At 32.6% G+C, this 27,429-nt stretch overlaps 2 protein-coding genes across 4 annotated transcripts in view; both read right to left on the bottom strand.

Moving 5' to 3' along the window:
• Window positions 1–24,744, bottom strand: part of LOC126736742 (mothers against decapentaplegic homolog 6) — a 99,254-nt gene extending 74,510 nt beyond the window's left edge. For all 3 annotated transcript variants that reach the window (XM_050441267.1, XM_050441269.1, XM_050441268.1), the window contains exons 1-2: window positions 24,196–24,744; window positions 7,707–7,944 (exon numbers count right to left, since the gene is read on the bottom strand). In XM_050441267.1, the coding sequence (XP_050297224.1) occupies window positions 7,707–7,944; window positions 24,196–24,384 (427 nt within the window). In that variant the 5' untranslated portion in view covers window positions 24,385–24,744. The remainder of the gene's footprint in view (window positions 1–7,706; window positions 7,945–24,195) is intronic.
• An 879-nt stretch (window positions 24,745–25,623) lies between these two features.
• LOC126736740 (uncharacterized) lies at window positions 25,624–27,093 on the bottom strand. The gene is made up of 2 exons (XM_050441265.1): window positions 26,889–27,093; window positions 25,624–26,829 (listed from the first exon to the last, which is right to left on the bottom strand). The coding sequence occupies exons 1-2, from the start codon at window positions 27,036–27,038 to the stop codon at window positions 25,750–25,752; spliced, it is 1,230 nt and encodes a 409-aa protein (XP_050297222.1). The 5' UTR covers window positions 27,039–27,093; the 3' UTR covers window positions 25,624–25,749.
• Between the last annotated feature and the right edge of the window lie 336 nt (window positions 27,094–27,429).

The following is a 27,429-nucleotide window of genomic DNA, read 5'->3' as shown; positions in this document are numbered from 1 at the left end:
ACCATGCCATCGTTCGGTAAGTTTTTGGGTCTTTCCATAGATAAGTTCCTTGAATTTGAAGACCATATTGTGAATGTATGTAGAAAAGTCTCATCAGGCTGCTACGCCCTAAGGGTTATTGCCACCAGTCTTAATTTCTCCATCGCCAGATCTGCATACTTCGCGATTATCGAGTCGCACCTTCGATATGGAATTTGCTTTTGGGGTTCATGTTCGAATTCACTTTTTAGTTCAGTGTTTGTACTCCAGAAAACGGCCATTAGATATCTATGTGGGGCCAAGCCTCGTGACTCATGTCGCCCGCTTTTTGGTCATAATATTTTAACCCTGTGTTGTATTTTTATTTTGGAAACAGTTTGCTTAGTTTTTAGAAAATATAAACAGGAACTCCACACACAGGAGGCCACTATAATACGCGACAAAATTATTTGTTGAGGCTACCCATTCCTCATTTTGAACTTGTCCGTAGCTCTATCATATATGGAGGTAGAAAGCTGTTTAATAAACTTCCACTAAAAATAAGACAACTTAAGACTGAAAAAAGCCTATGTACAAGGACGAAAATATTTCTTGCTAGTAAAGCGTACTATAGTTTAGGTGAATTTTTTAATGATTAGCATTTAAGTATTTTTCAAAGTTTTATATAATTTTATTTTATTTTAAATTAGTTTCTCGTTTTATTCCTTTAATGTACAGTCTATTAGCTTTGTCTACAACTTCTATGTTTATATTGACAATAAAGCATTTTTGAGTTTGAGTTTGTTACCCATGAAATTCCCATAACTTTGCATAAAGACGTGCAATCAGTTACCCTTTAAATGTATTGTTGAATAAGGAATAATATAACTGTCTGGAGAAGTATGTGTTGCCATTTTTTTTAATTCTACGATTTTTTGCTAATTTTTCTATGTCTTGACCATTTATTACGTTCGAAATCTCACAACAGTTACAATTAAAAGAGAAAAAAGGCATTTCTAGAGTATACATACATCAGACATCTGACAGGACCTAAAAAGGTTCGATTTCTCACCATCTGAAAATAAAGGTTCAATTTCTAATCATCTTAAAGATCTAAACACAATAAATCAAATTTTTTCTACAAAAAATAGTCCCAATTAATAATAACATGATAACTCTATACATGAAAAAGTACAATGTATTTATTTCTAAGCAAACTAACCGAAATTGACGTCCTACAAATATTACAAAAGATAAAATCTAAATTAGTGGAAATAGATAGTGTGAGTTCATATCTCCAAAAATATCTCGTTGTCCATATTTATTATCCTATATAACTCATATTTTTAATTATTGTATTAAACAATCCGTTTTTTCTGAATGTTGGAGAAAGACTTTAATAATTCCTATTCCCATAATCTTCTGCCCTAAGAAAATGAAACGTGTTAGACCAATCAGTATACTTCCAAAGAAATACAAAATAATAAATTCCCAGTTGATAAAAACATACTTTGTTTAAAGTCGCATCTACTTCCTATAACAATCCAATAGTTCAAGAAATATGGGTGTCGGTGAAGTGTGGTGATTTGACTACTGTGTTAGTTCTGTTTACATGCCGTCATCACATACCTAGAAAATCACCTAAAGTCTGAGGATTTCAATAGTGTGATAGTGATGGGTGATTATAATTTATGAAGTATCTCATATGGTCATAAGCCGAGGATTATCAGAATCTTAAACCTAGTAACATAAGATCTGATTAGGAGACCACTGTGTGACTACAATAGTATATTAAATGACCATTTTGCAATTCTGGATCTGCGGTGCTTTTCAAATTTTAATATTGTGTCACCAAATGCTTAGAACTAGTAAATTGGGACTTGTATTATCCGACAGTGGAAACAATTCTAGAGCCCTAGATTATTCAATACATTCTTTTATGACTTTAATAGTATAAACACCTACTTTTTATTCATTAATTGGTCTGATATTATGCATAATAAATGTAATTTTTATAGCATTTTATTGAGTGATTTGATATGCAGGTTCCCATTAAAGAACACCAGCAATTTCCCAGTCAGGATTTCAGATTCTTTAATTGTAAAAAGAGACGCCTCATAAGGATTACAAATTACCACGCCTTTCGGATGATTATCATACTTTTAACTTATTACGTATAGGTACTGAAAAACTTGAACAGAAGAATGTTATGGGACATATATTATTGAAGCAGAAAGTAGCATTAATAATAAGCCAAAAACCCTTTAGAAATGTATCCGTACTCAGACCATCCATGGAATCTGTTCCTTCAGTTATGTGTCTGGGTATAAAAAGTGCATAAAATTGCATTGATATAGCCATTGATTGTCCTTATTTGCTAAATTTTTCTCATCAGTATATAATACTCTCCCATTTCTTAAATGATTGCCCATTCCCGAGGACTGGATATTGTCATATGTGTGTCCAAACTTCTGGCGAAAAAAATAATGTAACAAAATCTAGTGACCTATTAGTATCTTATCGGCTATACCTAAACTGTTTGAACACAGCACTGAAGATATCTGAGCCGAGGTTTTTAATAAAATAATTACTACCTTACAACATGGATTTATTTCTGGTAAACACTAATTTATTTTTATTTGTCAATATTTGGCCTTTGATAGTCAGTCATGAAATACTACTGAATAAACTTTAACACTATGGCATATCTAATGTCATACTTTTGGTTTCTTGGTTGAAATTTCATTTATCTAACAGAAAACAGTGGGTGAAGTTCCATGGTTTTTTTTTTTATCTAAGGTCCTTAGTGTAACTTCTGGTATCCCTCAGGTATCACATCTGGGACCTCTTTTATTTTGTCCATTTATAAATGGCCTAATAAATAAATTCTTTAGACAAGACCTAATTATATTGCAAACACTATTTTCAATAATTGGTATGTTAGAAATAGCAGATTAATTAAACCAATACCTGCTCAATATCACATTAATAATACGGCTCTTTCTGAAATATTCGTAATCAATGATCTTGGTGCTTGTTTAGATTCTAAGCCTACATTTTCAGAACACTATGACATTATTGTGGATAGAGCAAATAGAATATTGTGATTCATCAAAAGTAGTAAAGATAAATATAAAAATTAAAAATATACTTGCCGTAAACACATCGCTGGTCATCAGATCTATATCACAGTTCTTAAACTTTAATATAGATCTGACAAGTCTAGAGATCCTACAGCACAAATTTACTAAATGTCAAACCAAGGTATTTTACTTAATGTTGAGCAAACTATATCAGATCTTATTACATCTGAGCTTAGTAAAAGAAGAGGATAGGTACTGTTAGAAGTTGTAAACGTATTTGCGAAGCTTGTTGCCTAACCGCAATATGCAGTCTTTAATTATTAAGCTCGCGGACTATTTTAGACCCCTGTCAAAACATGACAATGGTACGCTTGCAGCGGACTATTGTTTTCCGGCTTTGTAAAATATAGAGCGTTGATCTGCCTGTTTCGTTGTAACTATGAGTGTGTAAACAACCTTGGCACAAAACCCCAGTATCTAAGTAGGTTAATCTTATAAAAAGTGATCAGAGATAGAACTACACTTTTATACCCAACAAATTACTCAAAGCTGAAAGAACTCTTTTTTTATACACCCAAAAATTATTGCATGACCAGGAGATCCTTATAACATCACACAAATATTATGATGCCTGTTTTACTTTTGATGTACTCAATGGATTTAAAAAAAATCCCTAAATATTTGTCTTTATTTGGCCCTTATGTTCTAGCCTGATCTGAAAATGGGCTTCTAAATGCAAGATTAAAGTTCCAATCTTTTGCGAATTTTTTACATTTTTCCCCATTAAATGGAACATTATCAGCAACCACAATGTCTGGTGACCCAAATCGTGAGAATACATTCTTTAATTGCAAAATTACAGAATCAGCACTTTTGTCTTTAATGAGAGTCTCATAATCATCCTCTTCTTCATATTCCTAATTGGCGGTATTTGAAAATTGTCAAATTTGTGGTGGTGAGGTGTTTTAATCCGCTTAAGGCCCCTACTAATAAAATTAAAAAAAAAAAACGATCAGAATAAACAGCTGGGTAAAATGTAAAAAAAGTTTTACAAACTTTTACAAAGCTATACTATTACATCCAGAAGCTGTACCCTTATGTACAGTCTGCTCTTTTTGGCGCCATCAATAAAACGAACAAAAAAAGAGAACCCAAAAGAAGGTATTCGACAAGGGTCCCGCATTTTTGTTTGGCTTCTCTCGACCATCTGGGCCTTGTAGTACTTGACTTAATGGTCGATGATGGTACCCAGAAAAGCGGACCGACGCGGCACCGCGATTCCTAGAAATCTATTAGGGCTATTTTTAACCTTTGTTTAACTTGGGATACACCGGTGAGATTCGTTTTGAGCGATGCATTTTTTTTTTTTTATAAAAAATACCATATAGACAATGTAATTGTAACGAACGCGTTCTTATGGTCGAACGGTTTGCCAAAATAATCTTAAAAAGAAATTTATTACCTTTCACTTGAGTCACGCCACAATAATAATATTTTGCCAAAAAGTGAACGTGTTGTATAGGAATTTTATGGATTAAGTGTCGTGATTTATGGAATTAAACCGTACAAATTAAGTGTCCAGCAAATCAGGCAAACATAAACTCCTATATACAAAAAAACAATAATTCAAAAGTACAACAGGTTTTGTGCAGCTAAATTACTAGAAGATTAAAAGTTGAGAGCCACCAACTTCTAATAGCTATAGAAGGTGGATTGTGGTTGTTAGAACCCTTACAGATGATTTAATTTTTTAATATACTTACACTGAATTTAATACAGTTCAACTGTGAAAAATTGTACTATTTTACTCCACGTTCTACTTCCAAGATTTTGACGACTTATTTGACAAATATAAGGGGGAGGTCGGGTAAAATAATGTTTTTTTTTTAAATTGGTCCGATTTCAAGAGAAAACCGTTGATGAATAGTACAAATGATTAATAGAGCTTTGCACCATTTAATAATGTTTAATAATCGAAATTTAAATACTAAAACTAGAATTGATCTTAATCTCTTTCAAAGACTTTCTACTGTTTGTATGTACATGTAGATATCATACGGTAAAATGCTTTTTTTATACCCTAAAATATCGCCTGAAAAATGGTCTATTTTAACGTATATAGGCATCATTTTTCCTCATTTTAATGGCGTCTTTGTCATTATTATTATTATTATGTTGACAATAACAGGCGGTGAGACCGATGAAGCTATTGTTTCTTCCGTATGTTTCAGGCTTGAGTAGGTGGACCTGCTCACATGCAGTAGGTACTGGATCACTCTCTCCGAATTTTGTCACAGCTCAACATCAACGCGATTCTTGAAGATATTCGTATTTGGGGCCGTCGCCGTTTCCTGATTTAACGAGTTCCACAAGTGCACTGCACGATTTGTTACAAAGTTTTTTCTGGGAAGTTTTGCCGTTCTTTCTTTTTCCAGCTTCCTTGTATGTCCTCGGAGATGATGGTTTTGGCTATAGTGGAAAAGGTTCGCCAAATTGCACTGGTAATAACCACTAGTAATCTTGTAGGTTTCGATGAGATCGCCTCTATGTCTTCCCTCTCTGAGAGTGGTCAAACCAAACCTGATTAATCTTTCTGGATATGGCACCTCGCTTAATTCGTAAGGGATTTTTATTACTTTGCGCTGTAATTTCTCCAATTGGTCTATAATATGGGTTCTATACAACAAAGGCATATTCTATTTTTGGTCTTATGTAACTTTTGTATAGAGTGGATATCATTTCAATAGAATGGTCCCTAAAAGCTTGTTTTATCAGACTAGCGAGTTTGCTTTTTTACAAATTCTGGTTATATGACGTTCCCATTTTAGGTCTGATGTTATTAGGACTCCTAGATCATTTTGTTCGTTCACTGATTTTAAGGCACATCCATCCAGAAAATATTCATTATCAGGATTATCTGGACCGATCCTCAATACTGTGCATTTGGATGTGTTTAGTTTCATACCCCATTGCGTTGACCACATCTCAACATTTTGCAGGTCTGTCTGGAGCAGCGCTGCGCTGGTTAGAGGATTAGCATATATTTTTAACAGACTTGTGTCCATCTTTATGAGTCCAACTAGATCAAACAAATATGATGTAAAAAGCACTGGGCCAACTACCGATCCCTGGATAACGCCGCTGCTCACTCGATGTGTATTATATCGTCAAATTAGTTTAATCCCCTTGGATTTGCTTTCTAATTTCATTGATAAAATGCTTAAAATAGCTCAAAACTTCCAAGAATTTGAATGGAAAAATTTAAGAGACTCTGGACAATGCTACTACGAATGCAACTACGAATATTTGCATATCTTTTACCAAATTGTGTTCTTTTCGCCATGATAATTAGTCAAAGCTTTGACGTCGAAAATTACAATAGAGAGTACCATACACCATAATTTTCTTTCATTATAAAAGGTTTACATTTAAACTCAGACACTTTGGGCTTTTAGTGTAATTGAACCCCAAGAGAAACACAAAATGCAGTAAGATATTTGATAAAAATTATATTAAAAACAAGTCAAGGGTTATATATGTTATAATTTATGCCTATATATATGTTATGGCTACCATACCTACAGTTCTATAAAAATCTCTTCTGCTGTAGATCTTCTACAGCCAATTTTATGGAGACCTTCTAACGTAAAACCTGAGACAATCTAATGACACTAGTCATGTCATAGTCATAGTAATCAATGGGGTGGCAATACACCAGTCGTTGAGGAGTTTAAAAATTTGGGTATGATCTTTGATAGCAAGTTTAGATTCTGAAGTTTTACAAGAGTACAGATTTAACTTTAAACACACCTGGACAACTTCTTAGAATTCTTGCATACGTTTTATTTGTAATTCTAAAACCATGACTCAAACCTCATTTTCCTATAATTCAGTTGAACTTTTAAATCAATAAAAAAAAATGGTAAATAAATGATTGTTATTGTTGATTGGGATGCTTTTTTGGCGATGTATTTTGTTCATATTGACGTATCATAGTTTTTCAATTTGTTAGATTGCGACAAATGGTTAATTTGCCTTTGTAATGGTTTTTGGGACTTTTCAGTACATGTTCGAGAGTATTGTTGCGACCTTTGCACATACCGATATTAAGTTATCTAGGTGTAGGTTGCAATATTCTGTTCATTATCAACCTAGCAAATCTACAATGTTGTTAATTCAGTAGGTATTTAGGACTTAAAATAAAGTTTGTCTACTTCTTAAGATAATAAAAGGGGAAGGTTAACAGGAGTACTGGTACTGTTTCTTCCAAATAAACCAAACAAATAAATAAAAAATAATACAGGCCAACTTGCAAATGTCTCCTGACATCTTCAAACGTAAAATGAAACAAGCACTTCTGATGTGACGAATATCTTTGTTTATTTATAAGTGGTTTTCTTTATATAAATATTTGTTTTTTTTTCTATAATGTTTTAAAGTTCTGCAATGTAAGACTTCTTTTTCTCTCTGTCATATTATTTTTTTATAGCTTATTGTATCTTTCTAAATGCTCGGTTAAGTTGACAGCATAGCTCACTTTCACCGAGTTAAAGGCGTTTATATTTATTTATTTATTTATTTATTATTAGATAGTCTGTTTGTAAATGTTTGTTCTAAATGTTATAACGTTGTAACATTCCTGGTTATTGTAATTTAGGTACTTACCGGGTTGACATAATCGACTCCAATGGAACGGGTTACAGCAGGCGTAAACCAAGTCGCAGGCGGCGCCGCACTGCGGCAACCGGCGCAACTCGTCTGCGCACCGCACCTCCGGCCAACGCCACGACTGGCAACACAGCACGTGCGGCTCGTGCCAGTGCTCGCGTTTTACTAGCACGCAATGGCCGAGCTCCGTGCCGCGGTTTTCGACCGCCGTCAGGAGCATTTCGAGTTGGTTATCCTGAAAAAAAAATCGTAAAATAACAATAATCTCACTATCAGACTGAGAAAAATACCAGTAGAGAGTTTTTCTCAGAATATTTAGAGACCAATGAACTTTTCTATTAGGTCTATACACACATTATAAGATTCTTTTAAAAGCGTGTTTTCTATACTAGGAGTTTTTTGTTTCACTAAACATTAATTTTGTAAACCATAACTAATTTGTCTGCTATTAATAAGTTCTTTCCTATGACTTGGAGTAATGTAATTAGGTGTGTGCAAGAGGAATCCTGTGTTACCTTCGATCCTGGTAGACCGTGTGACGCGTTCTCATTTTGCAGGGGACAGTGCGGCCACTATAATTAGCATTAGCATTAGTGATTTATTTATATAATAATATAAATAAATAAATTAAAATAAAATATTATTATTGGTTTGGACAGTATCTGTTGTATGGCATAAGCATAGTGCGCTGGTGAATAAGTAAAAGTTGGTAGGTTACCTACAGTATTGTGCAAAAAGATAGCAACATTGAACTTTCCTGTTATATATCTTTTAGTATCTATTTTATAAGTAAGGTTTATGTATTATTTACAAGAATAGTTAGAGCCTGTTTATATTTTCATATTATCATATTTTTTGTATCATAATAAATAAAACGCCAAATTGTTTTATGCAAATTTATTATTCAAAAATATAGCAACAAAAAATAGTTTTGATTCTAAAAAAAATATAACCCAACTAAATTAAAATCAATTCAATATTTCGTGTAGTACCCCTTCTCCTTTATAACATCTGTACATCTTCTTGGCATGGACTCAATTAATTTCGTAATATAATCATTGTTCACTTCTTTCCAAGCCTTTTCCACTATTTCAAAGAGAATATTGGTATTAGAGCATGTTAGGTGCCTGATTTTGGTGTCAATGTAATGCCATAAATTCTCTATAGGGTTTAGGTCTGGCGATTGAGATGGCCAGACCATTAGATTTAATTTTTTCCTCGGATAGCCATCTCTTAACAAATTGAGAAGCATGTTTTGGATCGTTGTCATGCTGAAATGACTGTTACTGGCATGACTTCATCCATATATGGCACTAAATGTGTTTGCAGAATGTATTTGTACATGAAACGATCCATTTTGCCCACTATTCTTATTATGGGTCCCATGCCACGAGCCGAGAAACATCCCCAAACAAGAATATTTCCCCCTCCATGTTTAACTGTGAGGCAAATGTACTTTTTGTTTAATCTTTGTTCACTGGGGCGTCTGACGTACATCACTCCATCAGTCCTGAATAAATTATATTTAGATTCATCACTAAATACGACTTTCTTCCAATCAGCTACAAACCAGTGGACATGAGATTGGGCAAAGTGAAAACGAGCATTGACGTTCTTCTTTGGGAGTAACGGTTTTTTGGCGAGGCGACGAGCAGGTAAGTTGGAATCAAGTAATCTTCTCCTTATGGTACTGGGAACTGAGGTTTACCCCTTTACTCCTCCACCCTCTTTTAATTTTGCCGAAATTTGGGGAGAAGACAAAAAAGGATTTTCTTTGGAAATGCGTAGCTGCTGCCTATCCATCCTCAAATTTGTTTTTTCGGGTCTACAAGGAATGGGCGCCGGTGCAGCTGTTCCTGTAAGGCGAAATTTTTTGCAAACTCTGGATACGATTGACCTGTGAAGCCGTAAGCTTCTTGCAATGTCACTCTGCCTAACACCATTTTCGTAATGCTCCACAATAATTTTTCTTACATCACCAGAGACGGTTTTTGAGCGACCCATTTTAAGTTAATTCTGAGATTCAAAAATAACAACTTTACAGCAGGTAAATCGATATTTAACTAATAAAATAAATGCGAAACAAGAATGTTACTATATTTATGCACATTGTCTAAATAAACAAACATGAAGTTCCTTACTCTGCATTGGCATTCTTATGATATCTCGGTATATTTATAAATAATACAGAGGTGTGTACTTAAAAGTAAAGAAATAATATGGAATAAATAAAGAAGCAAATAATATTTTTGAAAACATCGCTTGTTGCTATATTTATGCACAATACTGTATGTATATCATGGAAGGACAAAACAGTTAGCGACTTGGTGCCTAGAGAAGTATTTTCACAATATTGAATATAAGTACCTACCGACATATATTATAAGGATTATATTAACTTTGTTGATATATTTCAGCGGTTTTCACAAATCTTTTTCAGTAGTTTCACAAATTGGACATCCTGCCATTTTATTTTTTAAGTATAATAACCCTTACAACAATATAAATAAAGTTTATATTTATTATAATACATTATAGGTACTGTTTACACTTCCCTCTTCTTATTTTATAAACAAAATGTATGTCATTCTAGTAATGACTGTTTATTGTATTGGATATTTTGCCGAATATTTTATTATTCACATATTGGTAAATTACAAATATTGATTTTTACACAAACACTTCTTATGCAATTGCATTACATTACACCCAGTATATTTAAAAGTAAAATTGCCAGTACAAAAAAAAACAATTTTGAAAAAGCAGTGGCCTTAATATTAGTTAGGTTGCATAAAGAAAGAACTTATTTTCCAACATCTAGTAAAGCTCATTTAAATAGCATAGTCTGTTTATCTAACTAAAAAATATAACCACTATAGTAAATAACCGATTGCAGCAAAAAATATTTATCATAAATTAGTAATCTACTTTGCAGAAGAAGAACAATGGATTGCCTAAACCAAAAATCGAGTACACTAGTTTGAAAAACTAATTATTTAAAGTACTTTACCATATTTGCTAATTGACTCTGCTATTTCTGTAAAGGTACTCCGCTATAGTTTAGTGAAAATACTTTATAAAAAACAACTCTACTATTACAGTTGAGCGATATTAGTAAAGTGAACTTTACTGTCGTAGTAAACAAGTCTCTTAGCACCTATCTCAATCGATTTTTTTATCTAAAATAGCCAAAAAACTTGTTGGGAGGATGAACATTTTAATCAATGCAAGAATGTTGTCAAATTTATGGACTAAATTAAGGGTAGTGTGGCTTTTTACACCTCTTTTCACAATAGTACAATTATTGTGTTTAGGATACAACAATTTTTAAACCTAAGTTGTTAAATTGTGAAAATAGTCTTTATTATTATCATCCTCAAAAAATCCAAAATAACAGTAAATCTCTCTTGACACTTATCTTCTAGGACATTGTCTTTTATTTATTTAGTTTTTAGGATACAAACAGATTGACAAAATGAAAAAAAATAGTACCCTGATATTACAACTTAATATGATTGTAATCTAATTAAATTGTTACAAAACAACACACAATCCAGGAACATACATTTAACGTTTTTTTGAATAACTGCAAACTCTTTGGTAAAAAGTCTAAATTATGAACTCGGCAGCTGTATCATGTATACTAAGGGAATTTTCTGATAATAATTAGTTCTGCAATATAGGACTTAATATGATAAACAGGTAGACTATCAAAACTTACTGAGTAGATCTAGAGTTAAACAGATTCAAAGGTCAAAATAGTCAAGATAGTAGGTCTCTCTTTTCTAATTTTAAAATGTGAATGAGCACCAGAGTAATTATTATTCTCAATGAGAAAGTGAGTCCTGTAACTTTGTGTTAACCTGTATTCTTGTATCTATGACTTCAAATGACTGAGGCAAACTGGGTTTCGCTAAATACATATGAATAAAATAGAAGATATATTAAAAATAGCTAAAAACCCTTTCTTCCTAATGATTACACAAATTATCGAGCTATAAGTCTGTTGTCTGGTTTTTCTTTCTTAAAAAATTCTTTTATTATCTTCTTGCTTTAAAAAGTATGAATTATTAACTCTGCTCAGCATGGTTTCTACCCTCTCTAAAAGTACAGAAACAGCTTTATGCCAATTTCAAAATCAGGTTGTGGCGGCAATTGACAAGGGAAAATTATTTATAGATTTTTTCTGTGCTTTTGATTTTGTAGATCATGGCATTTTACTTCATGAACTTTTTAGGTAGGTATGGTGTTAGAAAATCATCATTGACCTTGTCGACATCCTATTTTCAGAATAGAAGCCAGATTGTTACAATTAATAGCAAGTCATGCCTAATAACTCAGAGTGTGCCTCAGGGCTCTATCCTAGGTCCTTTTTCTTTTTTTAGTATACCTGGTATCTTTTATAGAGCACATTGCACCTAACATAAAAGTCCTATCTTATGCCTATGATACAAATGTCTTGATTTGAAGGTAATAATTTTGAGCCTATTTCAGAACTGAAAGAAACAAGTTATTCCTCTATAAGTAAAAAACTTATTTTGTTAGTTTTTCACAAAGTAAGCAGACAGCAGATTCTGTTATTTTATTTAGAGATAAATAACGAGAGCTACATTCAACAAGCAGTTCTAACCTGTTGGGCATTACTTTTGACCGTTATCTACAAAGGAATTCTCATGTAGATATTCTTTGCAATAAATTAAAAAGTAGTTGCTATGCATTAAAATTTCTTTCACACAGCATTGTGGTAAATCAGCTCTTTTAACTTTACTGGGGACTGAGTCCTCTAGATTTAAGGGTACTTATTTCTTATTCAGAAGTATGCCATCAGGATCAATACCTACTAATAATAAATTTAGAGACTAATGCAGAGCGCACTTTAAAGAGAATAAAATCCTTGCACTGATTGGAGTTTACATTCTTGAAATAAGTGTTTAAGTATGTAAAAATAAACCAATTTCCCAAGCAAATAGGTCCATCCAGGTATATAATATAATACCCGTAGGCGAGGCCTTTTATTGCCAAATGCTCACCAAACAGCATTTTATCAGAAAAATAGATATTATTTACAATGCTTGTAAGATGTATAATCACTTGCACCATAATATAACAAATGTCCCAAATTGATTTATTGTTAAGAAAAGGCTCAAGCTACTCTCTCCCACATAAAATTTCCAGTAACAATTAATGTTTGTTTTTGTGGCTAATTTTCTGGAAGTAGATAATTGATTGTATTTGTAAATTGGAACTTATTGCAATCGTTCACCGGTTTATTAATATGCAAGTTAAAGGATATTTTGGAGTCAAATAGAACACTGAAGTCCCTTATACATATATGAGATCTTTCCCAAAACACTCCCATCAAATTCAATAATTTGAGATTCACAGGATGGTACAGAAAATTTGTCAAAGTTTAAATATAGTTGAGTCTCTCTCAGTTTCATTCTCACAAAACTAGATTAGGCAGTCAAGGAACATTTGTTCAAAGAGTCTCACAATCAAGCACATCAGAACCAAATATATGTTTAACCAAAGAGAAATAAATCAATGCAAAGATATGTTTTATATGCGGGACTGTCAAAAAACTTAGCTTACTTTGAAGCAGCAATTTTGAATGAACATTTGATCAAATTAAAATTTGCAATTCATTAATTGGTTAAAAATATAAAATTAATTTCATCGATTCTATGTTATTTATACCCATTTGGGTTCAAATTCCTTCTTTTGCAAAATAAAACCTTATCGCGGAGAATAATAATTATTGCAAGGTAGGAATTATCATCTCGGCGTTATCACGCATTTAAGTAATGCGAAAGTGTTTCACTCATGTCGTGACGTCGCTTGGTTAAAATCTCCCTTTTCCATCAAAGATTATTATTTAAATTTGATAACTAGTCATCTATTAAAATTTCACCAGAGGTAAATTATATAAATGACATTTTCCAGAAAAATTTTTTCCTTGTCATGGCTGCAAGTTAATACAGTAAATAATTCTAAATCCTGCTTGGCCTAAAAGGTTATAATATGTGAACCTGATGCATTATAAACACAGTGAAGCAAAACTCCAAGTCTATTTTTGCTTGGGAGGCTAAATATACACTTTCTAGCCACACAGTCCTTGTATTATGGTTTCTTGTAAGTCTTGTTTTCATTACTAACTAGAGCCGACCCCTGCGTGATCTTGAATAAAGGCTTTTATTAGATTTATAGTGTAATTCTCAATGGTGGAAGTCACCTATAGTGTCAAAGGCTTTATGTAACCCCAGGGTATTTAATTTTCACACATGTTTGGCAAACCATCTTGGTAATGTATTAAATAATTTAATTTCTTCCATCATGCTACTTCTTGCCAGTCTAGTAAATGGCAAAATCAAGTTATTTTGATTTCTAGTATCATTGAGATGAATATCTGATAACATAGTATATCTAGAATATTTTTTCTAATGTAAGAGAGTTTGTGGTATATGATTAGGCCATTATTTGTAGTGATTTAAAGAAAGGTCGACAAGATTCATTTTGTTTCAAGTTGACAATGGATCTTATGGCAGATTTTTGGACTTTAAAGATTATGTAGACAATAAATTTACTAATAAATATATGACAAATAAAGACATGTTAACTTCTTTAAATTGGCTAAATGTTGAGCAAGACAAATCTTTCTATGTTATATGAGCCGCTCAGAGGTAAAGTGGTATATGTCAGTATTTTTTAATTTTTGAGTTATATCATTAATTATATTTCTACTGGTCTAATATATTCAGTCGAAAACTGGTATAAGTCAAAATTTTAACTTAGCTAAGATAAGAGCTTCCTAACGTTATTCCTCTCAACATAATTGATTTGTTCGCTGGAATAGTGGTAGAAGTCAAGGCACCACGCTGTTCCGATGTCGCGCCAGGTCCTATTAAACTCGCTGTTTCTTGTTTAGTCAGGTTTTTTTAGTGTTATGGTACGTAGTGTGTAGATCAGTTACTGTAGCTAAGAAAAAAGATATGATAGAACTTCTTCAGTGGATTCCCCCGGTTCAGCATCAGTTCTTCCTGGACTTACTGACAAAAGAAGATGTTGACAGTGGTCCATTATCCGATTCTGATGAAGTTTAATTTGTTTAATAACTTGTTCTTACTCTCCTTACTGTAAGTTTAGTATGTAAGATAAGTAGTAGTAATGTTTTACTCTTCAAGCTCTATATTTTTTGAACACTTTTATCAGTAATAGATATATACATACTACAGCTATTTTTTTTTTTTGGTTCATCAGTTTTGTGACATTTGGTTAACTTTTACGAGGAAAAGTGATATAACTCTCCAAGTTATACCACTTTTCCGCTATGTTTTTGAAAAAAACTTGCTGGAAGAATGATATTGGGCGGCAAAAATGTAATTTTGTAAAATGTAATGTTTACCATATGAAATTTTAGTACAGGGTTATTATAAATATGTACAAAAAAGTAAAGAATATGTTACTGTGATTTTTTAATTCATCCAGATGCAAAATATCAATTTTCTAAATTTCTACTTTAAGGGAGTTAGACCACTTTTCCGCTGAACGGCTCATATAAAATTGAAAATAATTTAATGTCAGAGTATCTCAATGTTTATCTACAAAGAAGGCTGGAGTTCCATAATTATAACATTCAATCTAAACAAAACTTTAATATTGAACAGGTAAGAAAATCGCCTTTATTGTACCAGGGACTTTGCCTTTTTAATAAGTTGCCCCATGTAGTAAAAAATGCACCAAATCAACATATATTTAGTAAGAGACTGTTTGTTTATGTAATCAAAATTGATATTTTTTGTTATTTAGATATACACTATCGGACATAAGTAGAGAAACTTTCAAAATAAGGTTTTATTTGAATATGCCAAGAGTAAGCAATATTTAGAGAAAGATTTTATTTCAGTAAAGTAATAAACTATATAATCAAAAACAAAAATTTTATTTAAATAAACAAATTACTCTAGGAACAAAAATAGAAAAACCAAATTTTTTTAATAAATATTTCTACATATTACTTATTTCTAAACTAATCAAATTAATAGTGGGTAGATTATCCCTTATGGCAATAACCTTGCCACATCAGTTCGACATGGATTCCAAAAGTTCCATAATGGTTTCTTCTTCATTCCAGGATTCTTGCAAAAACTTTTATGAGATCATTTTTATTGCTGACTTGTCTTATATGCCAGTCTAGTTCCTCCCAGAGGTTTTCAGTAAGGTTTAGATTGAGACTTTGTGCAGGAAAGTCCATAACCCTATCTTTTCTGAGGAAAACCATTCTTGAATTACCTTTAATTTATGTTTGGGGTCGTTATCCTGCTGATATATCCAGGTCAATGGGAAATTATCCTTAGCAAATGAACTCATTATATTTTTCTAATAAAAAGAATATCTTAATACACAAATCGATCCATAATACCTTCAATAACATGTAATGATCCTATATCAACTAGATGTGTAGATGCATTTTTGGTGTTTCAGCAAGAACTAGCTATAGGCCATATTTTAAATAACTGGAGGTTTTAACTGCTCCATCTTTGTATTTTTTGGCATTGGTCATGTTCGTCAAAAAGCAGCCAGATCTTTTCAGACAAATGATCAACAGTCAATTCAGAGGAAATGTCAATGATTATGAGGGGTCATAGTGACTTACGCATTCCTCTACATCATTCAGCTTTTTTTGAAAGAGGGCCTAAGTTCAGGGCGGTAAAAGCCTACCGCTCGTTGCTACAGTGCATTAGAGAAATAAACAGTGTCAAAATGTTTAGGGAGGAAACAATGAAATTCCTTCAAGAAAAATGTCTCTATAGTTTTCATATGTGGTAGATATTACGGTAAGTGAATGCATTGGTATTAGTTGTATTTTCCTTTTATTTCTATAGATAAATCTTTTTTATTAACTATTAAGTGTCTGGTTGATGAATCATGAAACTGTGTGTTTATATTTTATCTATTTTAAATTTTATTACTCAATTTTAATTATGTTAAGAGTGAAAGTAGGCATTATATATATTTTTTATCTTTTTTTAAATTGTATCATACACAGCACTACCTATAATGTTGCACCATCTTGACATTGCTTTGTGATTATTGTATACCGTACCCACAAAAGCAACATATCATTCATATCATGCAGGATCCACCACCATGCTATGCGTAGGCTTTGTAAGTAGGTATACATTGGATCAACTATTTTGCCTTCTGGAAAATGTACCCACAATATTCCATCAGACCCAAATAGGTAAATCAAATTTACTCTCATCAGTAAAAGGAACTTTTTTTCAGTCACTGGTTGTTCAATGCAAATATTTATTCACAAAATTGAGTCGGGCCTTCTGGTTTTTCCTGCTGGTTAGCAGTTTTTAGAGGCTCTTCTTGTACATAATTTTGCATCCCTTAGACATCTTTAAACTTAGAACTAACATTAACATGGGGCAATTCACTTAAAATTATATTTGCGAATTTGTGAGGATCAAACTGGGCAATTGTTTTTAATAATAATAATAATAATAATAATAATAATAATAATAATAATAATAATAATAATAATAATAATAATAATGTCTATTAAAATTTACAATTGGTAAATTCTAAATGGCGAAGTTGAAGCTTACTTCCTAGCTTAACCATACAAATCAGCTTGCGGTTAGATATTACAAAGAATTTCAAAATGTATCTTAAATAATTGCATAGTTACAAAATATTAAGTTCTAACTGCCTATATGCACAACCGATTAACATTACAACGTTTGATAACCACACAGACTTATGAAATTTACAATAGGTTAAAGAATAGATATTTAACAACACTCTAGGCTAAGAGAGATCAGTAATATAACTGCTTAATATAATATTTTTCGTTTAAATATAGAAGGTGAAATATATTTTAAATCAGAAGGAATTTTATTATATTGCAGATAAATACAGTAACTAAAGCTCCTCTCAAATAAAACAGTTTTATGAAGAGGAGGTGTAATAAAATGCTTATTTCTTAAGTCCAATACATGAGCGTCATTTCTAAACTTAATTTTCTGATAAAGGTAATTAGGACATTTTTTAAAGACAATTTTATTAAAGAGAACAAGACTATGTAGTAACCTCCTTTCACTCATATTTAGCCATCTCATCAAGCGTAACTCACTACTCACACCTCTATCAAATTTTCTCATTCCATTAATTAGCCTTACACAACAATTTTGAATGTACTGTATTCTTTTTATATCACTTGTCAAAAGGCAGGGGCCATACAAAACATCACAGTAAGTGAAATGGGACAATACAAGACTGTCACATAAAACTTTCTTTAGTTCCTTATTAAGGAGCTGCTTCTGACTATGAAGTAGCTTAAGGTCAATAAAAGCTTTTTTAATACATTGATCAATGTGCTCAGTGAACCTCAACTTAACATCTAATAAAACTCCAAGATTCCTAGCCACATTACTACAATTTATTAGTTGACCATTCAATTTAATCTGACCAAATTTCTCATATGTGTCTCTGGAATGCAACCTACCAAAAAGAAGAACCTTACATTTACTTGGGTTTAAAGTCAAACAATGATTTTCCGATGCCTTTGCTAGCATGTTAAGGTCGTAAGATACCTTATCATTAGCTTCTAAGATTTTGTTAGGAGGAAAAGAGAAATAAACCTGTGCGTCGTCGGCATATAGATGGACTTTTGAATATTTAAGACTCTTACACAATTGAGACGTATACAGGGTAAAGAATAGAGGACCAAGAATAGACCCTTGTGGTACTCCACAAGAGAGATCCATAGCCGAGGATTGCTTCCCATTGAGCTTCACTATCTGAGTTCGACCTGTCAACTATTGCCAAATTAGGGAGCGAGCACTCTCCCCAAAACATAAGAATTTTAGTATAGCCAGTAATAGTTGGTGATTTAACTTATTAAAGGCCTTGGAGAAATCAAGTAGAGTCAAGATTGTTAACTCATTACAATCAGCTGACTGTATAATATTGTCAGTTACTTTTAGAAGAGCAGTAGAGCAGCTGAAGTCTCTTCAAAACCCGGACTGAATAACTGGCAAGATATCAAATCTGTTTATGTATGTTCTGATTTGCCTTTCCAATGCCCTCTCTAGAACTTTTGAGATGACAGGGAGAATGCTAATAGGCCTAAGGTCGGATAATTCAGTTGGAGAAGGGACTTTTGGAATAGGAATAAGGTATGAGGACTTCCAAGAATCGGGAAAAGTTGAAGATTCAATACAACAATTAACAAGATGCACTAGAAATGGAAGAATATATGCAAAGCAGTGGAGGAGCCTTGACCAATTCAATTTTTTTGGTAGTTTTTCTTGGACGGCCACTTTTTTCAATGCTCTAATGAATGTCATGTTTTAAAATTAGAAATTGTCTTGCCTACAACAGATTTATGCAAACATTTACCAAACTATTTTTGCATGAAGATCTTCCTATAAATATCTTCTTCTATATTCTTCATTCACTAAAAAAACTATTAACCGATCTCACTGCAAGTAAAATAAATACTAAATTTGGTTAATTCTTATGTGAGTGAGATGATTGGATGTTCTTTTAGGAGGTTTTTATGTTTGTACACAAAAATAAAGAGGAAGAGGACAAGCTTAAGCCTTGGAAAAAAAATTAATTTATTTTTATTACTTTAAATAACAATAAGACTTTTAAAGATTTAGAGATTATGTCCTATAATTCTTCCTCGAAACTCCCTTCGACTGAAATTTTGATCCTAGAGATAATCCTGCACTAATTTAACTCTCTAAATCAATCCTTGTAAACACTGTATTAAATAAAAATGGTCGGCGCGTTGTAAACTTAGCTAATATTTTTAGGAAATAGTAATTAGAATACTGAAGGTCTTTACAGTATAAGAAATTTCTCTACTTTTGTTTGATAGTGTAAGTAGCCAAGTGCTAAATAAAAACCATTTTCATTTCCTTCATTTTACATTTGTTCATCAAAATTCTAATCTTTTTTCTATAAATTGGGATACTATTTTTAATGATAGCGATATTAACATTATGGTGTCAGAGTTCTATAACATTTAAAATTTTGGTATACAATGTTTTGTGCCTCAAAAAAAATATAAAACATCTAGCTTTCCTCCATATTTTTCTACCAAATTAAGAAGATTGGTATTTCTCAAAAAAAGTAAACATAAAAAATACCAACTATCCCATGATGAAAGAGATTATCATGAATTTACCGTTCTGAGAGCTCAGTGTAAAAGGTTAAGTCAAGAGTGCTACAGAAATTATCTTGCTACTTTGAATGAGAACTTAACTAGTAATCCGAAAAATTTTTGGAAGTTCGTTAATAAGAAAAGAGCATCTAACATTGTACCAAGGGAAATGTTTTTAGATAATAGTGTTGCAACTGATGGTCAGCAGATTGTTGATTTATTCGCTACTCACTTTTCTGCAGTCTATTCAAATGCAAACACAACACCACCTGAAAAGTCTTTTAGCCAAATTAATATTGACTGTCCTGTTAGAAGTCTGGCTGAGGTGTTTGATAAGCTGGGGGCTTTGCCTAATAAGTTAATGATTGCTCCAGATGGAATCCCCAATATTTTTTTAAAAAACTGTCGATATGCACTATCACAGCCACTATGTAAACTTTTTAACTTATCTCTTATTTCTGGAACATTTCCAGACATATGGAAAGAAGGTTATATTTCTCCTATTTTTAAATCAGGGTCGAGGGATGATGTCAGAAATTATCGTAGTGTGTCCATAGTGTCATCCATCCCCAAAATTTTTGACAGCCTTATGTTTGCCCATTTAAATTGGCAATGTAGAGAAATTATTGTTGAGGAACAGCATGGTTTTAGAGGTGGTTGGTCCACTCTTACAAATTTACTCATATACCACAACAAGTTGTCAGATGCCTTGGAGAGGGGGTATCAAATTGATGCTGTATATAGAGACTTCTCCAAGGCATTTGACAAGGTAAATCATTTGTTATTAATTGAAAAATTGAGAAATATAGGTTTTTCTGATAGATTGCTAAAATGGTTGCTTAGCTTTCTTAGTGATAGAAAGCAAGTGATTAAACTTGGTAATTTTATATCTAAGGTGATTGAAGTTTGTTCTGGAGTGCCACAAGGCGGACACTGCTCTCCTTTACTATTTAGTTTGTTTGTTAATGACCTTAGGGATGTCTTGGAGTATTGTGAATTTTTAATGTTTGCTGATGACCTCAAACTTTTCTTGGTTATTATGAATGAACTTGATATCAGACTCTTACAGAAAGATCGTGATAGCCTTTCTCTATGGTGCCAAAATAATTTGTTGGATTTGAATATTAATAAATGCTTCCAAATTTCATTTCATAGGAAAAAAAGTAGAATACCATCATTTTACACAATTAACGGCCAGAAACTTCAACTAAAGGATGTTGCTAAGGATTTAGGAATACTGTTTGACGCGGAATTAAACTTCTGCAATCATATAGACCAAATAGTTGTAAAAGCTAATAGAATGTTGGGTTTTACACGTATACTCTATTTCAGAAGTGTGTAGAGCAATAAAACCTCATTAGGTATGCAAAAGTGGTACCTGGTGATCCACCAATATTTTATGCCACTACCTTAGTTGGGTATTAGTTTCAATGTAAAATTATTTCTTTTCGTTGATTGCAGGTAGTGCCACCCGGTTTTGGGTCAATTTATGAGTTTTGCCCATTGTTACCCAGTGATAAACATTGAAAACGGTTCGCCAAAGGCGTGCAACTGGGACTTGTTTTTTACCTTATAATTAATGTACTTAAATGCTATTTTATTTTAGAAAGTTACTTTTGTTTAAATGGAATAATATATTTTTTTCACAAATTTATTGAACATAATATGTAGAGTAAAACAGTTGAAAATGTCACTTTTGGATCTGGCACTTTTTGAACAGTGTATAACAATTTTAAATTATAATAGATTGTAGTCTTCTTCGTCATCTGACGAACTGTCATCACCTCTTGACATTATAATTAAAGGATCGACTGTCTGATCGATGAGGTTGTCAAGATCCCACATTTTGTCCTCTTGCTTAATTACATGCTGGACTGCTTTTCGCCAATTCTCTGGTGTCGCTTCCGTAATGGCTTGATCAAACAGTAGCTTAACATCTTTCATTTTAAAAGTCGTGTTTTGTCTTGCTACAAATCCTTTTACCTGCGCCCATATCAGTTCTATAGGATTTAGTTCGCAATGATATGGCGGTAAGCGCAGTACAGTTATATTATATTTTTCGGCTATATCTTCCACGGCGTATTTCATGAAACGAGTTTTGTGTAAGTTTGCTATTGCCAGCAGTTCTTTTTTTATCAAATTTGCTTCAAACGCAATACCTTTTGCAGTCAGCCAATCGATAATTTCTTGCTTTCTCCAACTTGAAGTTGGCGTCTTCTCTATTCGCCGTGAATGATAGCTTGCGTTATCCATAACCACCACCGAATTAGCCGGAAGAAATTTTATCATTTCACCAAAATAGTCCTCGAAAACGTCTGAGTTCATGTCTTCATGGTAATCTCCTGTGCGAGTCGACTCAAAGGTTAGCAGACCTTCTTTTAAAAATCCCTCTTCGCTTCCAATATGTGTGATTATAAGTCTTTTTCCTTTTCCCGAAGGTACTTTAATACCCGTAGACAGGCCTTCTATGAAAGCTTGGCGAGCACTGGTTATATTTTTGTCTTGCCACATTTTTTAGACTATATAACCTTCGTTAATCCACGTCTCATCAAGATAAAAAACTTTCTTTTGCTCCCTGCGGTACTGCTTGATACTTCTCAAGTATTGTCGTCTCCAACAAACAATTTCGTCGCTCTCCAGTAAAAGTGCTTTGCGGTTATGCTTTTCCCAGGCAAAATCCATATTTTTTTATAATCATAAGTTTTCCATAAAAGTTTTCTACTTATCAACGGAATACTGTCATCTCGGCCAAGCTCCATTAAAATTTTGTCTAGGGTGGGTATTTCCTTTTTAAAATAAAAAGAGTGAACTTTTCTTTATTATTTAATTATACATTTAGCATTTTCATCAAGGACTTTTGTAGGTCGTCCTGGCTTTTGCTTGGGAGATTCCACTTGACCTGCTACTTTTCTTTCCCGCAACAATTTGAAAATGGTGGACTTTCCAATTCCACTCATTCGAGAACATTTTTCAACAATTTCTTGCACAGTAAAACTAGGGTAATCGTGTTTTATGCAATCATGGAGAATTTTTAGTACACCTTTTCGTTGGACTGAATACCTCCATTTTTTAAATATTGGGATAATAATATTGTGATTACACTACAGTGTAGCAGTGACTACTAACGTTTAAAATATGATTTAAAAGTATTTATAGTCTGTATATATTACCTGACCCCATTTTTGCATGTTACAAAGCGTTAAAAGATAGGTACCTATACAAAAGGATTAAAAGTATTTATTTAGTATTTAATCTCTTTCAAAATAAAGGCATTTAATCCGTGAAAATTAAATTCATAAATATTATAAGTACCTGCGCCTATGAACTACCACGAAATGTAGCCAAACAGAACGGAATTCCCCAGTTTATTGCTCTATACACTTCTGAAATAGAGTATAGAAATTGAGGGGTTATCATTGCAGGCTGTAAAATCTGTATATGTGGGATTGGTATGATCACAGGTTGAGTATGGCTCAATTATCTGGACTCCCCAGTATAATGTCTATAAGTCATTACTGGAGAGTGTGCAAAACAAATTTTTAAGATATTATAACTACATGTTTAATTTAGATCTTATTGCTAATCATGATTATTCCCAAATATTGAATTATGTTAAAGTTTTGTTTTTGGATAAAAGAAGAACAATGTTTGACATCTGTTTTATCTATAAGTTGTCGAATGGTATTACATCCTGTCCGGATTTACTTTCCCAGGTAAATTTTCTATTCCTCAGAGAACACTTAGACAAAATAATTTATTTCATATTGGGTTCCATAGAACCAATTATGGTAAAAACTCTTTTTTGGAGAGATCTCTAGATTTTTTGGATCAGGAGGAGAGGTTAGATGTTTTTAGCAATTCATATGGGTCTTTTAAGGGTAGTTTAATGAAAATTTTGAATACTTAGTATTGTTCAATTAATATTTTTAATTAATATGTTGTTTGATGGGTAAAGGCAAGTGAGAATTTATGTTCCTAATCTATTAGTTAATGCAAAGATATTTTTTTTTGAGTCTTTTTATTTACTTTAGAGTCTTTTTTTTTAGTTAAGTACTTTAACTCTTAATAGTTTAAGTAAGGATTATTAATTACTGACATAACTGTATTTTATAATTTGTTTTTTTTTTGTAATGGGGGTTTCCCCTTTAATGAATAAAAAAAAAAAATTAAACTTTACCCAACCTTCCCCAGTTTTAACTGTCATCAAACAAGTGATGATTAATGTCATTGCTGGAACGTGGAGTAAAATAGTACAAAATTTCAAAACTCCCATTTAAATGATCCAAGTAAAAAAAATAAACTAACCTGTAAGGTTCTAAGGAACTCCCTGAGGGACTGCCTATTATTATCCCTGTTGGTGCCCCCCCTATCCATGTTGGTGGTGGTTGGCCCATTATTATTATTATTATGATTTGTACTACTGGGCCTCCGTTTATTCGCCAACCCGACCAATTTTTTCGTCAAAGTCCCCCGTCTACGTCGAAAAATGAACATTAATGAACTCTTTTCGTCTCCGCAAGGGTAACAGCAATGTAACGGACATTGGGGGGCCACTATTTCCGCTCCGAAATCACACACTTTGACAAACTTAAGGGCAAAACACTCAACAATTGGTATTTTATGCGAGCGCGGAAACGACCCGTTTTCCGCACCCGATTAGACGTCTTCAAGTAAAAGAAACAAATATAAATATAATAGAGCGAACAAATTAATAATAATGAGAATAATAATATGTAATAATGAAGTGGTGAAAAAAAAAATTATCGTGTGAATTTAGCGGGCGTGCGTCGGGTTAAGAGAGCGTCGCGCACTGAACTCACGCGGCCAAAGTCGAAGCGAGACTGAATCGGCGGCGTTCGACGGGGCATCGGCGAAGGTCGCGTCAAGGGGGCAAGGGGAGAGTGGCGCCAGTAGAATTCCAGAGCCGCACTTTACGCTCCTTTGTTTATCTTGATTTAGGCATTTTAGTAATAATAATAAATGTCTTTATTCTTGTAAACATATATGTTTGACAAAAAAAGGCGAAGTTTTGCTTTACATAGCTACTCTACTTAACCATTAACTAAATCTAGCATAGAGAAATATGATAAAAAAAAGCGAAAGATTAAAATTAAATTAAATCTAACATGCAACAACACTTATAAAATAAAATATTATTAAGCAGGTAAATAACATTTTTAGCTAAACGTGACCGATATTCGTGAGTCACATATCTAAAACAACCAATTATAAGAAGAAATACAACATACATAGCAGGTAGTAATTCACTAGATAGAAGAAAGGATTTAATCGACTTCTTTGTAAAATTTGGGTATTTTTAAAATTAAACTTACGTGAGTATTGACAATGCAGTTCATTCAGCGAGCTCCACCATGTATACAGCAAGAGATTGAGAGTACCATGAAACAAAAATGTTTACGATTTACTGTACTGACCCATCTAATAAAGATTAAGTTTACTCACCGGGGAACCTCGGTCCCCTTGATTCAATCATGCCAACAACCATCAATATAGTTACTTTATGTTTGCTTATAATTTACATATATATCTTCTTTCTTCGACGACTAGCTAGTGTCAGTGTTGCCAGGTGAAATAAAATGAAATCATGAAAAATGTAACCAAAAATCATGAGTTTTGGAAAAAAAATCATGAGATGGCGTTTTAAGCCTTATTTAAAAAAAAAACATACATTATTTTTATTAAAATATTTTTTTGATGAAATAAAGATACAAGTACCAAAATATCTACTTTTTTATTAACAAATTTAAATAAAAACATAAAATTATATGTTAAAGTAAACAAACGTACATAATCTTAAAGTAAATAACTGAAAAACAAAAATCCGAAATATCCGTTATTTTATTCTGACTCATCGGAATCATAAATTTGTTTATTTAATTTTTTAAGCAAATCTTTTCCTATTGGAAAATTTGAACAAATACGGTTTTCTCTGCCCACTAAACTTTTGGTGTGCAGTATAGCAGCTATCATAGGAGTTTTCAACCGATTTCTCTGTTTTGTTTTGTTTAAATTTATCTGACTAAACACCCTCTCTACGTTAGCACTGGAATGCGGCAAAGTTAATAAATTAAACACAAAATTACTTAAATTGGGAAACCGGGATTCTGTATTTTCCACACATTTAATCTTAGCAATTTTACCCCAAAAATCGCAAATACCTTTCCAGGTAAAATTAATTTCATAATTTCTAAGTAACAACCATTCATTGTCAATAACTTGCATATCAGCAGGAATTAAATTTTGAAACAACATAGAAACATTACTTATAGACCTGATTTTTCTTGATTTAACTACCTCAGGATCTAGAAATTCTAATTTCTGAAACACAGAGTTTTTAAGTGGAAATCTTGACAATATTTGCTCCACACTCTCAATATAAAAGTCTAGACATCTTAATTTTACCATGTCGAGTCGGTTTTTCTCCAGATCGGCAGAGTTTATGTGGGCAGAAAAGTACATGTCATTTAAATTTAAAAAAAGTCTAGGGTCTTTAAAATCTATATTTTCAATGTTGGCATTTAGATATTCGTCCTTAATATAATAATCTAAAATTGTTTTAACTGTTCTAGCAACCTCTTTATAAATAACGTGAATTTTGGGCGATTCGCTTTGCATTAATTTGTTTAAGCTATTAAAAATAGGTAGTACATGCGATAAAAATGATAAGTATAATTTATTTTCGGGCGTGTTTAGTTTTTCTAAAATAATATTTGCTTGACTGATTTTAAGAGATGCCTGATCTACGAAATACAACCTCAAAGCTTCATATTGATTAAGAAGCCTTTTAACCACGCATTCCAGAGATAACCAACGTGTCTGGCTAGGATGTAAAATCTTCGATATTGAGACATTTGCAAATTCCTGGAATTCCTTATATTCTTCCACTCTCTTCGGACTATTTGAAAAATAGTTATATACCTGTAAAAAATTATATTTTTTAATTAAGTATACATTTATTTTATTAGCGTATAGCTTACTTCTCTCGCAAATTGTTCCACTTCCTCAGGCAACTTGTGGCATGCATATGATGCACACAAATGAAAGCTATGGCATATGCATTTCATTATGAATATACCTGGAATATTTTCTCGCAATCGACTGACCACAGAATTATTAACGCCAACCATGTTGCTCGCTCCATCTGAAGCAAAGCCAATAAAGTTTGACTTATATGGAACACCATTTTCGGTAAGGGAGTTGATTAAAATTTCATAAAGTGCAGCCCCTGTGGTCTCTACTACTGGGATTAACGCCAAAAAGTTGTCTTCAATGTCAAAATTAATGCACATTCTTACAACTAAACATAAATGTTTGGTGCACGAGTTATCAGTAGACTCATCTATGATAATGCTAAATTTATTATCCCTCATTAGGCCAAGTAGCCAATATTCTTGAGACAAGCCTGTAACTTTTTGTAAAACTCTTGACATCTTTGTTCGTTTACATTTCATTTGTTTGACAATATCTGAATCAGTGCCTACAGCATTGAGATAATCGATGAAATGCTCCATCAAATTC

The sequence above is a fragment of the Anthonomus grandis genome, chromosome 5 (assembly GCF_022605725.1).
Source record: "Anthonomus grandis grandis chromosome 5, icAntGran1.3, whole genome shotgun sequence".
NCBI lineage: Eukaryota > Metazoa > Arthropoda > Insecta > Coleoptera > Curculionidae > Anthonomus > Anthonomus grandis.
This window is presented reverse-complemented; position numbering and strand designations above follow the sequence as displayed.

Coding starts and splice junctions, on each gene's coding strand:
- LOC126736740 (XM_050441265.1), bottom strand. CDS start 27,038: ATGGTTGGCGTTAATAATTCTGTGGTCAGTCGATTGCGAGAAAATATT. Junction 26,830..26,888: donor TGGAACAATTTGCGAGAGAA/GTAAGCTATACG, acceptor AATTTTTTACAG/GTATATAACTATTTTTCAAA.